The following is a 17,556-nucleotide window of genomic DNA, read 5'->3' as shown; positions in this document are numbered from 1 at the left end:
AATTGACCAAAATGCATGCCCCTTGTTAACCTGTGATCCCCCTCTCTTAGTAGCAGAGTGCAGGGGAAGAGAGGTTTAGCTGAATATGTTAATCTACACTGCCTGACTATCTGTCTGAGGGTTGTGCAAATTAGAATCTATGGCCCCCCAACATGGCTCTAGATTATCAGCAGCCGAACTGAGCTGTGTATTGATAAATCCACGACGCTGTCCGTGGTGCTGAATAGCAGAACGATTTGTAATTAAAAGTGTAGTGAGTGGTTACAGCATAGTTCTGATTTTGATCAGATAGAAGACCGTGTGAATGAAAAAGACACATAACAAACTTCCATCAGAACTTTCTTCAAATTTTTAAAAAGCAGGCAGTCTGGAGATTTTCAACCTAAATATAATGCATGCTGGGAAGTATGGCATCAGTCTGACAGTCTTTCTAAACAACCTGATTTGATAAGTTGAGTGAGTCAATTGGACATTATATAAACTACAACAGAATATTTTACTGCTGGTGATTTTTATGTCATTATGTTCTTTATGGCAAGGACTATAAATTGGCGTTTTTGCCGTCTAAGCATTTTTATTTAACTTTGGATACGCTAGCTGCCAACAACTATAGCTTAGCATATTTAGCTTACAGACAAGACAGTGGTATAGATCTCCTCATCTTACTCTTAGCAAGAAAGTGAATAAGCGTTTTCTAAAATGGCAAACTTCCTTAACATAATGCACAATATTATCTGACAGCCCTGCTGCAGGTTAACTTATAATGGAAAACACACGTGACTGTGCACACGAACACACTGTTACGCAAGACTGTAAACAATGACCGGTGACAGCAAATGGTCAGCAAGGTGCACGGTGACAGGTCGCTGACGGGCTACTCACCACAGTACCCTGACTCAGCACAATGTTGATCTCGGCATGACACAGCAAGAACACAAACACGGAGGCATAGATGATACAGACCAGAGGGGCTTTGAATGAGCAACCCTGAGCACACAAACAAAATATTCAAGGAGAAACGCCACCAAGGAAACAATTTAACGTTAGGTTTAGGAAAAACGTCATGGTTGGGTTTAAAATAAGTATGTAAACAAAACGAAATACATAAACACGTCACTAACATAACGTCACAAAAACTCAACAACTCTTTGGGACACGAACACCGGTCTCCTGGTTGAAAGTCGATAGTTTGAAACTGTGTTTGTTTGACCCATCCACCTCCACTCCCTTCCATCATAAGTAGTTTTACTCACTGTCTAGACTGCGTCACTAGCTCGGCGCTTTGCATATTCACATGGATGTGTTTTAATTCGTGTACGACAAAGGATCCTAATTGACTTTCCATCGGAATTGTTTCCCGTTTAATTGCTTCGCCGTTTAGAGGTCGTGGTCATTTCATGTATTTCATTACCCCTTTTTACACATGTTCTGTGCAGTTGTTTTAGATATACACAGAGGGAGATGAACTGTGTGTGTGTGTGTGTGTGTGTGTGTGTGTGTGTGTGTGTGTGTGTGTGTGTGTGTGTGTGTGTCCAGATTAAACGGTGCTGTCCATCCTCTGCCTATCTAGCAACCCTTTCTCATCTACTCCACCTGTCTTTCTCCACTTTCTCACCTTCACAAGGTCCGTGACACAGGCCGCCTCTTCCTCCTCTCATCTCATTGGCTTCCCTCTCTTTAAAATACTTTCTCCCTTTAAACCCCCTTTTCTCCCCTCCCTCAGCCCCCATCTCTTTTTCTCCCCCTCTGTGTTTCCTTCGCGTCAGCACAGAGGCTGCTTGCGTGTGTCTATCTCACTCAGGCTGCCCGTGGCTGGGGACGGTGTTGCATAACAGTCCTAACTTAATGAATCCTGTATGTGCTCTGATGTGGTTTCATCGGTTGTGACAACAGCTAGAGCCGAAGAACACGCTGCCTTCCCCACTCCCACTGGGTAGACTACACTTGTAAAATCCCAATTCATTGAAGGAAAAAAAATCTTCATGCACTGTTTTTCCAAGTCATGCTTTTGCCATTTGTACATTTAATCAGGTAAGAAATGGATATGACCGTGATTTTATTTCTGTCTTTGTCTGTGTGCACTCATATGTGCGTCTCTGAAAGGTTTTCATTTGTGTCTTAATTGTCGCCAAACCCTCGTATTCCCTGTAGCTTTTATCTAAACGGTACCAGCAGCTGAATCATGGCTGCAGGATCGTCCCCATTCATGTTCCCTGCTCCCTTTGTTTCACCTTCATCTCTTTGATTCACAATTCACCTACTTTGTTACATAACCTTGATAACTGATTGAAAGTAAAAGGCATTAATTAGACAGGATTTAGTGGCATTAAAAGAGTTTACTCTGGATTTAACATAAGACACACAAGCAGAACAAAATGTGCAGCACTCATACCCGTCTGGTATCTGTGTTTCCCCATGCATATTGATGATAGAGGCCCGCACTATGACCCAGTGTGACATCTGCACTGTCACAGCCAATGAAAAAAAAACACATTTTTGCTTTAAGTGGTCAAAGTTTAATAAACAGAGTTTTTCAGCTTTAAAAGCACAGTGAGAGAAACCGTCCATTAATGAATCAGCGTATTGAGGATGCAGAAGTTTGATCATCTGTCTTTATAGTGATCCAGCCCCCAACAAACATATCCGGCCCCTTGACTTTTATAGTTTACAACAGGGGTCTCAAACTCCCCGCCCGCGGGCCGAATCCGGCCCGCCACGTCATTTTATCCGCCAGCAAAAAAAAAAAAAAGTTAGACTTGATAATAAAAATATCCCCATAGTCGAAATTATGAGATAGAAAGTCGAAGTTATGAGATACTTAAACACACAGTCACAGAAGCAGCTCTTTGGCTGGTTACTGTACACTTGAAATGGAAATGGATTGCGAGTACATTGAAGATACTTTAAACTGGCTTTAAAACACATGAAATACTTCACGTGGGATTGTACAAACGCACCCTTGAAAGGATTTTAAGCTTTGAACAAAGTTATTGTAATAACTTGTTTGATATTTGTCTTTGATATTTTCTTTAATAGTTTGATCTTTGATAGAGTAATGTGGGTTTCTTAACCCTAAAGTAAAAGGATTTAAGTTATAATAACAGAAATGTGCTTAAATATATTTTTACATTTATATAACTGCATGTACAATATTTTAACACTTGAATAAACAATAATCAAATGCAGAGACAGTTATTTAACAATATCTTAGGAGTAGTTACATTTACAACCGGCCCTTTGTGGGCGACCGTGATGCTGATGTGGCCCAGAGTGAAAATGAGTTTGAGACCCCTGGTTTACAATCAAACCGTACACATTTTCCATATAAATCTGTAGATAGAAATGTTAATTCATGGTTCTTATGCATCTCTATAATTATGACTTGCTCCTGAGGAGAGGCAAGCAAACAATGGATACTGTGTGTCGTTCTATGCTGGGCTATTTAAACAACACGTTTATTCACTCTGATGAATATCACTGACAGTATAATTCACGACACTGATATGAAACAAACACTTGTACTTTAGATTTGTACTTTAGTTAAACCATAAATGAAGCTGGCAGCACGGAGCATGTACTTATACTTCATATATAAGTAAAGAACAAACAGTTTAATTCCTTACAAATATTCTAAAATGAAATCAAAAGAAGTTTATTCCCACAGACAATAAAATACAACGTATTCCATGAGATGGAGCACATGTGTAAACCCATACAAGCAAACACTCAGTTCCCATTTGGCATCTGGAAATGATTTAGAATCCAATCAAAGCAGTAATGCTGTAAAAAAAAAGAGCAGAGAAACAATGCTAGATCCATTAAAGTAGTTCAGATATGGATAAGCTTTAAAACAGGATTTGAATGAATAACATCTTATTGAAGTGATGCAGTAGAGAGATAAGAATATTAGGCTTCAGTTCCATTAATCCACCTATCCTCGTTAGGATGGGGGGGGGGGTTTGAGTCAGTGATGGTCGGCACAGAGACAACGCAGCATGTCGAGGAGTTACAGCAGGAAGGTGACTTACAGCAGGTGCCTTGCCTTTACACACATACACAAACCTGGCACTCAAGAGCCCACTGAGTTGTGTGTGTGTGATGTATTATTGATGTGAATAATCCTCCTCTCTCTCCCCTCTATCTCTGTCTCTCACTTTCACCGTGCCTCTCTATCGCGCATAAAACACCAATACCACGGCTGTGGCTGGAACACATTTGCATTTGGCCTTTTCAGCAACATAATGGCTGGGTAAGCTTTGCTCGGTCACTGACGGGGATAATGATTAAATGTTTATGTCCTCGGCTCCCTGCATCCAGACAGCCGTGTGTGTGTGTGTGTGTGTCTGAGAGGCAAATGGGTACTCTCACATAAGGTCACACACTTCAACAAACTTAGCATCAAGACAGATCTGCATGTAAATTTCAGTTCCCTTTGCTCACTTCTGCCACTCTCACTGGTATTCGGCCTGAGATGAGACAAATGAGCGATGATGATGATGACGGTTAGGTCTCCCACATGGCTAGGAGGTGATTGGCTGCTGAACCCTGATGTCCCGCCTTTGCCAGATAAGTGTCAGCTTGAGTCAGCAGCACCGTGCTGCATGCTGCTGAGGCATCCAGAGGCAAACACAGAGGCAGTCAGCAAATTGGTGTGTGTGTGTGTGTGTGTGTGTGTGTGTGTGTGTGTGTGTGTGTGTGTGTGTGTGTGCGTGTGTGTGTGCGTGCGTGCGTGCGTGCGTGCGTGCGTGCGTGCGTGCGTGTGTGTGTGTGTCTGTGGTCACTCACTGGTCATGTCTGTGTTTCCCTCCAGGCTCTCAGTGTTGTGCTGAAGAACAGAGGGACAAAGTGAGGACAGAAGACGCTAAAGCTTGTCTGGACCTATGTCTGCACCTGCTCCAGCCAATCGGAGGTCTGGGTTGTGCTCTCGCCGGTAGGTGGCCAATGAGGACCTGTACCTGTTTTGTGACGGTATTCAGTAAGATAGCCGCAGTTTAAAAGAAGCATCTCCAGGGAAGGAACGTTTTAACCTCCGTCATTTGATATTGCAGTGTGAGAGGACCAGGTCCTGTGTTTATCAAGTGTCTCAGAGTAGGATATGAACCCTTACTGGCAAAAAGTACATTCCTAAATTTGAAAATGACCCCAATCTCTACCAGACTGTAATCTCCGGGTCTGAGAAGTGAAGCCAGTGCAGAAGTGCCTTAAACTTGCAAAGAGAAGTCTGATTTAATAGAAGTCTATGAGAAAATGACTCTACTTCTCACTTGATTTATTACCTCAGTAAACATTGTCAACATGAGTTTATGGTCTCAATCTCTAGTTTCAAGTTGTCAACACACCTGCTGTTGTCTGTTCTGGGAGTTCTCCATGTTTTCATCTTAGAACTTTAACCCTTTCACTGTGTGTTGTCAGTTCATGAAAGATTGTAAACTTTTTGGTCATGTGTATGCATAGCGTCTTTTTTTTGTTTTTATGACAACAATATCTTGACAACAGATCCCCACTTTAACCACCTTTGTATGACAGACTATCACTGCTCCTTTGCTTTTATTATTTAATTGGGCTACTATATATTTGTTTGACTTTGTTACTTCACACTTTGTATGGATGAGCTTGTCACCACTCAACCTGACAGCCGTAACGTTAGAGCAAGAAGCACAATCCGTTGAAAACGAGGTGTAAGTCGCTAAAAGCACCCAGCAGCAACATTCAGTGTCCGCCCGGTCCATCTGTTGAGTGTTTATTTATTTTTTCTGTTGCTTATTTATGTTGCTCAAGAAAGTCATAGTATAGTAAGTTGAAAAAAGTCCTAAAAATGTCATAGTACAGTATGTCGGAAAAGTCATAATATAGTATGTAGGAAATGGTCATTAAAAAGTTATGGTATAGTATATCGAAAAGTCATAGTATAGTATGGCGATACAATTTATGAAATGAATAGTATGGTATGTCGAACAGTCTGAAAAAAGGAATAGCATAGTGTTTCGAAAATAGCCATAAAAAAGTCATAGCATATATATCGAAAAAAGCATTAAGTCATAGTATAGTATGTCAAAAAAAGTTTTTTTTAAAAGGTAATATTATAGTATTTCAAAGAAAGTCGTAGTATATTATGTCGTAAATATCCATTAAAAAATCATAGTATAGTCCGTTGTAAGGCATAAAGTCATAGTAAAGTATGATGAAAAAATCATTAGGTCATAGCATAGTGTGTCAAAAAAGCCATAGTAGAGTATATTGAAAACAGTCATAGTTTAGTATTTTAAAAAGCCACAGTATTGTTATAGTGTGTCAAAAAACACTAGGAACTTAGGATGATGGGTCCAGCAGTATGCAAGATTAGCCATGGATAACAATAATAACTTTATTAATGGCTTTACTATTAATGATTTAACCCGGCAGTCCAAAAGTTTGTCTTATTAAAGCATTCGTAAATTATTTATTTTAAAGAAGTTAAAGCCCCCCGTAAAAGGTGCCATAATAGAAAGTGGTACCCTCTTACTCGGGTCTCTCTTTCTCCCTCTCTGTCATGGATGGGTCCGCATTTTATGCCAATTTGTTTCTGTACCTTGTTTCATTTAGCTCTCATCATCCTGATGGGGGAGCTGTGGTATCATTGAATATACTAGGTGTCCTCAGCCACCTCTTTCCCACTGAAGTGAACAGCCAGTTCACTGCAACCTGGGAACAGTTGTATTGAGTATATTGATGTGTTTTCTCCTACAGCTACTGGACTTCCGTGGCCTGTTTAATGGACACAGGTTAAAGCATAAGGCCATGTAACTGAGGTTGTGTTGTCTGTAGAGACCGGTGATGCCTTTTTCTACATCAATTAAGCCTCAGTCTAAATGCTGCAATAAAGTTGTGTACAGAATGTATGTTTTCTACCTAATATACAATATACAATAGTATACAATATTGTTGCACATTCATTTACTTCTGTGTTCCAGTTTTACACAGTCACTCCTTTAATAATATGAAGAGCCTATTTGGCATTGGTATTGGCTGGTGATCTGAAGAATAATACTTTGTTGCCATGAATCCACTTATACTAATTGTGTGTCATGTGATTTTTAAGTGTTTAAGTGATAAATCCTCCCAACACTGAAGTCAAGACGTCTGATTAGTGGTTGTAGAAGGTTTTTTTTTTTTAGATGGTGATACTGTACGTAGCTACAGACAGTTCAATCTGTCGCTGTGGTGTCCTCCTCTCTCTCGTCTCTCCTCCTCAGATTCAACCCTCTGAAGGCGTTGCAGCCCAAACGCCGCTTGCAGCAAATACTGGCGTCCTCACCCGTCCCGGTGCCGAAGCCGGCGTCTGGGTCTGGGTCGGGGACGGCTGCGCCAGCGGCGTCGATGGCCGTTCCTGTGCCAGCGCCCCCTGCGTGAGACACACTTCAGTTACAGTCTCAGAGAGCATGCTCAGTAGCTGTAGCTCTAGTATGCATTGTAGCCACTAAAACAAGACCAAGCACACAGGCAACATTTATACTACCTGTGTCACTTGGACACGGTTTTCCTGAAGACGACAACAACACTGAGATCCCAACTGGAGCTCTCAGTGTTTTATATTTAGCTTAGAAGTTGGCATCAACAACAGCAAAAAGCACACACTTGTGTGCGTGTTGTTGTGTCACATCACCTCTGAGTCTATTGATAAAACAAGGGAAACCCTGATGTACAGGTGTGCACTTGAACGCACCACTAACATGTACATTAGTAAAGTTACTTGGTCAATTTGTACACTAGGATTGAAGAAGTTGTGTTTAGAGGCTACATGCACAGTAGAAATGCCACCATTGTGCTGTGGAAGCACACTGTGATCACAAGTGATCACTGGTTCGCCACAGCCGCTCAATCAGCCGCACCATGTTTGTTATGAACACTATCCACTTCCACAGCGGAGAGTTGGGTGAGACACCGGCATTGCCTGAAATGAGAATGTGCATCTTGGTTTATTTAAAAAAATCAGAGATGGTTGATCTAAAATGATTCCAGCGTCTTGAGCAAAGTCTCTGTCTCTACCAGAAACGACCCACAGCGTTAAGGATGATGTCTGTACTCCACCCACTCACACTGACCAACACCTGACTCCGCTCGGCTCCTACGGCCTCTCCACAACTGCCACCCACACCCCACCGTCCAGACACAGGTTCCATCCCAGCAGATGGACGCCGTAGACTGTCGGACCTGTTGTACTATGTATTCCACCCCCTCCAGGCTCACTGCTTTAGCTGCTTCCCTCTGCCGGCTTCTGTTCTGTCTTGGCTTTTGTCACATATTGATCTTCAAAGAACTACAAAGTAGTCAATATCTGGCCTCCTCCCTTATGGTGTCACACAGGACACGTTTACTCAGCACAACTCTTGAGAAAGTTGGGTTAGATGTAGTACATGTTTTCACAAAGAAGTGAGAATTACACAAAGAAGTGAGAATTACACACCATAGTGTGAGTGTGTCAAATATAGTCATTGCATGGTGAAAGTGTTCCAGCGGGTTGAAGTTTCAGTATAGAGACACTGGGTCCATATTTTGGATTTCAGTGCGGTGGTGTGGAGTTATCGAGTCCTGTGTGAGAATCCCCCATGGCTGCTCCGAGTGGTCGCGCTTGTCCCCTTCCCCCTCTGTGGAGGCCAGTGATTGGGCAACAGTCAGTTAAAAGAAACAGGTCATTACAACATTCACTGGGTGTCATACAATATCGCTGATTATCCAACATTCGCAATATATATAATGAGCACAGAATACCTTGACAGAAGTTGCCCATCACAGATCACCCCTCCTCCTCCTCCTTCTGGCTACCACTGATACACTGTACTGTGATATTCAACAACTTTATTTTCTGTAGCAGGATGGTTAATACATAAATATGTGTTTTCTTTACTTTTGTTCGACATTATTATTTTGATGATACATGTAGTTACATGGTTTATAAGATGATTAGTTAGGCATTTTAGGAAATGCACGTAGTTGCGCTCTTGTCCAGAGTTAGATGAAAAGATCTATACCACTTTTGTTTGAACGGTATTAAGCTAGAGTCAGGGAGCTACTTAGCTTAGCATAAATACCAGAAGTAGAGGGAACCAGCGCAATCAAAAGCTAAGAAATCCATCTCCCAGCACCTTTCAAAGCTCTGTAATGAGCACAACTCTCCTCAGGTTTTTAATCTGTCAAAAGAAATGGTGGATTTATGTGTTGGAACTATAGAGAGACAAAATCTTGACATCACGTTAGTCTCCATTCCACTAGCTTCTGTATCTCGGTATAATCTTTCATTGAGTATTTCTGACAGACAAACTGGCAACCACTACAGCACTTTATTTAGATGTTAAAACCCTTGTTATTTTAACAGTTATCAATAATAATCCATGGCAATTTTTTAGCTGGAATCTCTGTTGTCTACAAACTTCTGCAGTGCTTGGTCTCTCTATTTCTCTAGCTGTTTCCCCCTGCTTCCAGTCTATACGCTAAGCTAAGCTAATCACGTTCTGCCTCTAGCATCACGTTTAACGGACAGAGTTGTATCTCTGGGCACGAAAGCGAATCAGCCCATTTCCCAAATTGGTCTTTTAAATTATAAATTGTAATCTGGCCTCATAGTGCAGGATCAGGTTGTCTGTATTATCGGCTGAGGAGGGAGCAAAGAGCAGGTTATTTTCAGCAGTGGTTACTCTACAGAAGAAGAAGAATGACATCTTCCTTGGCAGTGTGTGGAGAGAAAGAAGGGATTTTTGATCGTCCAAAGGGTTGGATTGGTCTTTATCATTTCACACCAGGCTAAATCTGACACTATTTTGACAATTTAATTGACCTGTGTCTCCTCAAATAGTCAATCCACAAACTGGCAAAGAGAATACAATTTGTCCTGTCATGTTCTGGCAATCTTTTGGGATGTATCGGATGTATTGGAGGTTGAATTTATGTTTGATCATGTCTTTGATGTCTACCCAATGAGGTCTGCTGTGTGTAGAGACATTTGTGTGTGAAAGCTTGTCTGGATGAAGAGGCTCTTATGAATAAATGCTAATGCTGTTGCCGCTGCTCCCCTGCTGCTCTTATCAGAACATTTTATCTCTCTTGTTTTAGGATGTTGAGCGCTAGCTTTTCTTCTGTGCCAGTAAAAGGCCTCATGGCTGCAAATGTCTTCAGGTAGATGTTTGTTTCATACATCGGAAGCCAACGAGAGCAGCCCAAACGATTAAAGCAGAGCAATCTGTCTTTACTTTTGCAAAGCTTTTAGAGAGCTTCCTCTCTTTAGGCCCCATCAGTGGTTGAGTGCTTGTTGATATTTAGCATCTGCCTGCATCTCAGGCTCTGAATGACTTAGGCGAATCCTAAGACAGAACGCTTCTCCTCATCTCAATAGAGAGCATACATTTGTAGCATGCACATTGTATCGGTCTGGTGTGGTACTCTGCTGTCCTCTGTCATTTAACACCCTGTTGTCTCTGCCTGGTCAGGTTTGACTACTGCAGGTTCATAGAGCTAGACTACGTTCCTATGGAGACGGGCTATATGGTCTCAATGCGTCCGACTAAAGGCTATGCATCGACCAAGTCGCCGACGAAAGGACAGGCTTCCACAAAGTCTCCGGATCGCCACAGCCGTTCAGCAAACTCTCCCTCGACCCCTCGTACTCGGTCTGTCCTGAGTCCCCTCTTCTTTCCTCAAAATCGGTGTTGACTTTCTGAAGCATGGGAATGATGACACCTTTGGCACTGCTGTGAATGTCTCGTGGTGTTACAATAATCTTGTTCACACAGCATTATGTCTAGGCTGACCTGTTACTTCCTCCTTCTTTTCTCTTTGTTTGTTCTATTTCCTTTTTTTCATACTCTATAGACGGCTATCCTCACTTTATTTCTTTTGAGGAATGCTTCTTGTGATATCGCTCAGTTCGTAATTTCTTTGGATTTGTAGTTCCCTTTGTTTAAAAAACCTGTGACATCGCTGTCAGTGCCCACATAACTGTGTCCTTGTTTCTAAGACAGAACTGTGACTTTAGCCTCTATATTTGTAATGTGTCTGTGTGTATAAGTGCATTTCGGTGTTGTATTGGCATGTTAGTGGACCTGGATTGCTTCATTTGTGTCTTTTTTGATCTGTGGTTTTGAAAGATGTTGTGATGGTTTTGCTCAACGGCTAGCAGAATTCACTGTCACCTCGTTGTTTGGAGTTTGGTTTCATGGCGTGTCTAACGTGTCCTCTTACTTTGGACCAGGCGGACACCAGCCGCACCCAGTAACAGAGATCCCCATGGCAACACATCCCTCAGCAGCAGCAGCAACTCAGGCTCTTGTAAAGGCAGCGACTCCAGCCCCACCAAAGGGTAAGACATCAGAAAACCAACTAAATTGCCTAATCTTCATGGGTCTTTAGACCGCAGTGGAAACGCAGACAACAATGGGCTGAAGGAACCTTTTAGTTCCTTGAAAAGTAGTTTCTGGGACTAAAAGTTTGTGGAAACCTGGCTTTGCTACCAACCTAAACAGACGTTCAAAGCCAGCTTTTGGTACTTGACAGTTTTTGAGAGTCAGTGCTAAGGATACATGTTGGTCGCTACCGAAAAAGTATTGGGATTAAATACCCAGCCCTATATACTAAACATATAAGTGTCACTGAAGTTAAATCTGTTCAAAAGAACTCGGGATACATCTTTCATTATGTGTCCTAGACGTCATCAGAAGTACTCATGTACGGAAAACCATGGTATCCGGCCCCCTCCACCGGAGCAGTACCTCACACCCCTGCAGCAGAAAGAGGTGTGCATCCGACACCTGCGGGCCAGGCTAAATGAAACCATCAACACCCTCCAAGACAGGTGAGATACGGAGATCGAAGTAGAGATTATCAATATTGGCCAGAGTCAGTTCTTAAATTGTCTGACTTGTTCTTAGGTTTTTCCTACCAGGTTCTAATCCTAACCCTAAACCTAATTTCTTGATTCTCATTGTTCTTTCTTTCTCCCCTTTCTCCTCTCCATTTGTACCCTCTTAGGGACACAGAGATAGATGAGCTGAGAGGCCAGCTGTACAGGATGCAGGAGGACTGGGTTGAGGAGGAATGTCACCGTGTGGAGGCTCAGCTGGCCCTGAAGGACGCGCGCCATGAGATCCAGCAGCTCAAACATGCTGTGGACACTGTTCGCGCCACACTCAGTGATGCAGGGGGGCTCAGTGGCGACGTAGGGGTCCAGAAGTACTTTCAGGACATCAACACTCAGAACCACAAGCTTGAGAACCTTTTGATCAGCATGGAGCTAGCCCAGGCTGGATTAGCCAAGGAGGGGGAAGCCATACCAGGCTGTCGGACCCGTGTTGGAGGCTCAGCACCAGCATCGGTATCAGGGGAAAGTCCAGGGGGAATACCCAAACCGGCAGTAGGAGGGAGGGGGTCTTGCTCCTGCGACGGTAGCCCAGCCCATTCTCTGACCCGAAGCTCCACCTACACTAAGCTGAGCGATCAGGCGCTTGCGGACCGAAATGTAAATGGCTCGGACTTTCCTTGTCTGTCAGGTGACGGCACCCAGGATAGCGGTTTTGTGTGCTGCGGGGAGAGCAGCGTCCCCAGCCAGGCCGACCTGCTGTTAGAGGCCGCCTTCCTCTCTGAGGAAACAGCATCTTTACTCAACTCCTACGCACAAACCTTTTCCCAATCTCTGCCCCACTCTCTACCTCAATCTTTGCCCCACACTCTTCCCAACTCTCTGCCCAACTCTCTGCCGCACACCTTCTCCCATACCTTGCCTCGCTCTTTCCCTCGCAATTTGTCCCACTCTGTGGCCCACACTATGCAGCACTCCGCCACCTATGAGAAGCTGTGCACAGGTGAGCGGCTGGCACCCACTCACTGCGGTCTCGGTGGAGTAGGTTGTATGAGCCATCCTTGCCTGTCCCACCACCACCTCTACCTGCACCCCCTGCGGGAGACAGGCATTCAAACTGAAAGCTGCCCCATCCCTGCAACGGCAGGTTACCCCTCTGATCTGGATACCATTGCGGAGCAACGCACCTTCCGCTCCCAGGCCTGCAGCCCCACCTCCACCTGGATGTCTGATGAGGGGGAGGAGGAGCTGGACTCCATCACCACCACAGCTTCAATAACCACTGCGACGATCATGAGCACGGCCACAGAGTCGATCCCGGCCTCCAAAACCCCGCTGGTCCCTCACTTACCACGGTCTGCTACAGTGGCGTGTTCCATGGAAAGTCCTTCGTGTAGGGGGGAAGAGGGAGTGGAGGAAGTGGAAAAGCAGGAGAATGAGAAGAGAGAGAAGGAATCTGAAGCAACGGAGTGGCAGGAGGACACAACAGTGATCAACCTGGCAGAAGAAGGGCATCAGACGCAAATGGGCTCAGAGGGAGGGAATGAGGTGGAAGTTCAGGGTGCAGTGGAGGAGGCAGCACCAGGTAAGCTGTGTAATTTAACAGAGACATCAGCAGGGACGTTGGGTGAGCTTCATTTTGGAAGTTGCTGTGGAGAAGGCACACAGTCTGGGACAACACTGGAAAACCTTAGCATGGAAGACGAGCTGCAAGAAGTTGGTTCATCAGCAGGAACAACCAAGGTAGAGACAGAAGAGTTGAGTCCAGGTCGCCAAGGGTTATCACCAGATGTAGAACAGCCTCACACTTCGCAGCCAAGGAGATCTACTTCCCATGAGGAGATAGCTGGCATCACTGTGGTGGAGTTGAATGATGAGGATGATGATGAAGATGGAACTAAAGAACATGGTGCCACAGGGGGTGCCACAGCAGAGGTAGAAAATCCATCGAGCTCGGGGATAATTGAGAAAAGCTACTGGAGTCGTCACTTCCTGGTTGATCTGCTGGCAGTGGCCATTCCTGTGGTGCCAACAGTGGCGTGGCTGTGCCGCGGCCCAGTCCGTAGCGGACCCATGTATCATATAGGGTCGCTGCTGCGAGGCTGTTGCACTGTGGCACTGCACTCGCTTCGCAGGGGAGGTGGGTTAAGGCATTACCCCGCAGGCGGGGGAGACCTGGGCGGATCGCAGATATGAGGAGTCTATAAGAGGGTCTGGGTCCTTACCTTGTTGGAAGATACCCGTAGCGTGAGAGGAAGAAGAGAAGAAACTTAATGTCCTGGATTCCTCATCAAGGTTAATAGCTGAGGGAACATCAGGAACAAGAAATGTGCATTTATGACTAAAATCTCTGACTGGTAAAGTCTGTTCTGTTTGGTCGTGCTCTTTATTGTCTCTCACCCACTGGTCCTTGCTGTTGCTACCAAGATGTCCGCCAACACTACTGACTTGTGCAAAACTGAATGAGCTGGTTGAAATGAATGATCTATGCTTGGATGTTAAACGCTGATTGTTTTCTTTTTAAAATGCAGGGAAATGTTACAGGTTCATTGATTTGTCAACCTACCAGGCTGTCTCAATTCTGGCATGTTCTAATGATCTCGGTGAGTAAGTACATGAAATATGGTATGCGTATGTATCAGATGTGTCTCTGTATAACCAAATGGCCTCGTTGTCTGCAGTGCATGAGCTACACTCTGCACACTAACCTGCAGCAGCGACTAAGGGAAGATCCACCCTAATTCGGATTTCTGAAAACATGGACTTTATCTACTACCAAGAAACAATGATGTAGACACAGAACTCAGGTTGATTCTAAGGGTAGAACACACCGAAACACACCGCAGCCAGGCTGACATGAACCGTAGATGCTAACAACACTTTTTGCTGTTGGAGGGCAGATCAATCGTGCTGTCAAGCCAAACACCCTTTGGTTGTTTCTGATTATGCCAGGCAGGCACTGTGCAAATTGAGCCAGATTTGAACATAAAACTGGTTGCCTGTGATTGGATGTGGGACGAATTTCTGCGAAATTTGTTTGTTTGAGGGGCCATGAAGTGGGGATTTAGACCTAAAACAGCCCTGCAATTCAACAAAGGACAGAGCTGTGTTGTTTCATACATGAAATACAATCCAGAAAATCTGGATCCATGAAAAACACATCCATGACTTTGAGTTGTCTTGCGGTTTGAGCAATTTCCCGCATGACTACTAGCTCGTTTGGAGCTGGAGCCAGAAGGCGATTAGCTTAGCTTAGCATGAAGACATTTATTCAACCGAACAGAAAATGCCACTTATTACTACTAGCAAACCTCGTTTTCCTTTTCTCTTCTCCATGCACAGCATTCGTTTGGGTTTTTGACTGTGCAGTTACATCCAGGACCTACATATTGTTTGCTCCTTTACATGGACAGTATAACAGAAGTGGACGTATCCACCATGACATCATTGGTTTGTGGATTACCATTTTGTTTACCACGAGGTAGCCGAACCCTAAAGAATGGGACCATCATTTACTAAATTACGCTGCATTAGAGAAGACTTGAAACTAGCAATTGAGACCATAAACTGATGGTTGCTGAGGTAATAAATCATAGACTTCTATACAACCAGATCTCTTTTTGCCACCAGAGGTGGCGCCCCCTGATGGCCATTCGAAATAATGCACGTTTAAGGCACTTCCGCATTGGTTTCACTTTTCATACCAGGAGGTACGTCCACTTCTTTCATAAAGTCTGTGCTCCCTTATGGTTTCTCTCAACCATTAAAGGAATAGTTCGACATTTTGGGAAAAATACTTTTTGCTTTCTTGCCACGAGTTAGATGAACCTTGCATTTGATGAACTCAGCTGAACTGTTATAATAATTAGACTCTGCTTTCATTTCACACAACACGCGCAAGAAATCTCTTCGATTCAACAAATTGTTTGTAGATACTTACTGGCTCAGTTTGACACGTTGCTGTTGATCTGAATGGCGTGCGTTGCGCTCAGTCTGTGCTCTGTGCTGTATATTTCTGCTAACTTAATGCTCTTGTTGGTGTAGTTTAACTGTCACTCTTGTAGTGTGTATTTGAAGTCCACTGTACAAGAGTTAGTGAGTCACTGCGAATAAATCAACTTTATGTACTTTGTGTAATAGATCATTCTGCAAAGCATTTCTATACATGTACTACGTGTTTGTCGACACTCAAAATGTAAAACAATAAGATTCCTCAGTTAGAGTCGCGTTTAGGATCAGGGTCTTTACTTTGTGTGAATGTGTGTCTTTGATGAAAGTGGCACCTGGTGGAAAACGTCTTCTGTTTGCTGATCTTGTGCAAAATGTATAACTTCATGTGTAACAAGGGCAAATAAGCAGCCTGCAACTGTAAAATCTAAAATCATCTGATAGTCAGAGACTCGAGCCAAATGTGGACACAACCAGCAAAAAATAGTCTGACGCCAACTGAATTGTTTCGTTCTTTGGTGAAGAAATAAGCAGCATGACTCTTTTATTTCCTTTTTTTTTTGGTTGACATATTTTGCACTATTGTTCACTTTATAAATTTTAAGCAATTACTTGAAGTCTGAGATTGTATGTGTATCCAAAGTGTTGTATGTCTAGTGAGTTCTGATTGTTCTACAGCGTCAATTCAGTTTGACAATGTGCTGATTATGTTTCAGGCAAAGTTAAGGCAGATTTTTTCAGATAGATCCTTAGAAATACCATTACAATACACGTCATTATTTCTGTGAATACTATAAAACAGTTGACTTTCATTAATAACGATAGGAGCTATTGATCTCAGCTCTTTACATTTCACCACAATATGTATCGACGGACCGTACAAAGTAATGGAGTCTAAATGCTGTTGTAAAACTCACACTGATAGAGAATGAGCAGTGTTTATGCTACGTGGTCAAATGATGTAATGGCCAGACGTCAATGACAATCATGAGAATCCCTGTCTGTGTTTGGTTTCCACTTCATCGACCTGAAGGATCCACAAAAACAGTGGCCGTTAGCAATGTATCGAGATCTATGAAAAGATTGACAGAATGCCTTAGAGACCCAAAGGACCACCTCTAACCACAACATCACCGTCATTATCATGAGTTGTGCATTGTTGTCTTTGCATTTTCTGACTGTATGAGCTGCGAGCCGCTCGGCTTAAGTGTGGGAGGCTAAAACTATTTAATGTTTTACAAAAAGCCATATAATCCTGTGAGGGAACAGGTGTGAGAATGTGGGAGGCGGCCTCCTCCTCTCCATATTGATGTTTTGTGAAAAAAAATCTCTAATGTTGCAAGTCATGTGAATGATAACATCAGTATATCAGAATTGTACTTTGATTTAAGTCCGTCCAACTCTGCTGCTGTCATTAAAAGCAGGCTATTGTAACAAACACGGTGATGGAGGAAAGGAAAGGGTAGAGATAGTGACCTCGGGATGTTGTATCAAGTGGTTCAGGTTTAGGAATCCAGGCTTGTAGGTAGCAGCTTCATCCTAACCCCATTCATTTGCCTCTTTGCACAGCAGGGTACACTTAAGTTGCTTATCTTCATCTTGTTAAGTTATCTTGTGCACACAAGACATAAACCTGAGGGGTGTACTGTCTTAGGGCAAAGAAAACTAACCTGTGTTAAAGCGTCAATTTTTGTTGTGTAAAAATATGTGCGTCAACACGACCAAACTCTACGTGTCATCACACATTGTAAAGTCATCTAAACACGAAATCTCTACTATGTTTT

The 17,556-nt window shown here is 43.3% G+C and overlaps 1 protein-coding gene across 1 annotated transcript; it reads left to right on the top strand.

Moving 5' to 3' along the window:
- Nucleotides 1-7,869: 7,869 nt before the first annotated feature.
- snphb (syntaphilin b) lies at nt 7,870-14,020 on the top strand. The gene is made up of 7 exons (XM_076095339.1): nt 7,870-7,912; nt 8,029-8,152; nt 10,461-10,586; nt 11,222-11,329; nt 11,675-11,821; nt 11,998-12,643; nt 12,791-14,020. The coding sequence occupies exons 1-7, from the start codon at nt 7,870-7,872 to the stop codon at nt 14,018-14,020; spliced, it is 2,424 nt and encodes an 807-aa protein (XP_075951454.1).
- The last annotated feature ends 3,536 nt before the right edge of the window (nt 14,021-17,556 follow it).

Source organism: Anarhichas minor, unplaced genomic scaffold (genome assembly GCF_050575085.1).
Source record: "Anarhichas minor isolate MPS153535 unplaced genomic scaffold, ASM5057508v1 ptg000020l, whole genome shotgun sequence".
Taxonomy (NCBI): Eukaryota; Metazoa; Chordata; class Actinopteri; order Perciformes; family Anarhichadidae; genus Anarhichas; species Anarhichas minor.
The sequence above is the reverse complement of the archived record's forward strand: the minus strand, read 5'-3'. Positions and strand labels throughout refer to the sequence as shown.

Coding starts and splice junctions, on each gene's coding strand:
- snphb (XM_076095339.1), top strand. CDS start 7,870: ATGTTTGTTATGAACACTATCCACTTCCACAGCGGAGAGTTGG. Junction 7,913..8,028: donor CTTCCACAGCGGAGAGTTGG/GTGAGACACCGG, acceptor TGTCTCTACCAG/AAACGACCCACAGCGTTAAG. Junction 11,822..11,997: donor ATCAACACCCTCCAAGACAG/GTGAGATACGGA, acceptor GTACCCTCTTAG/GGACACAGAGATAGATGAGC.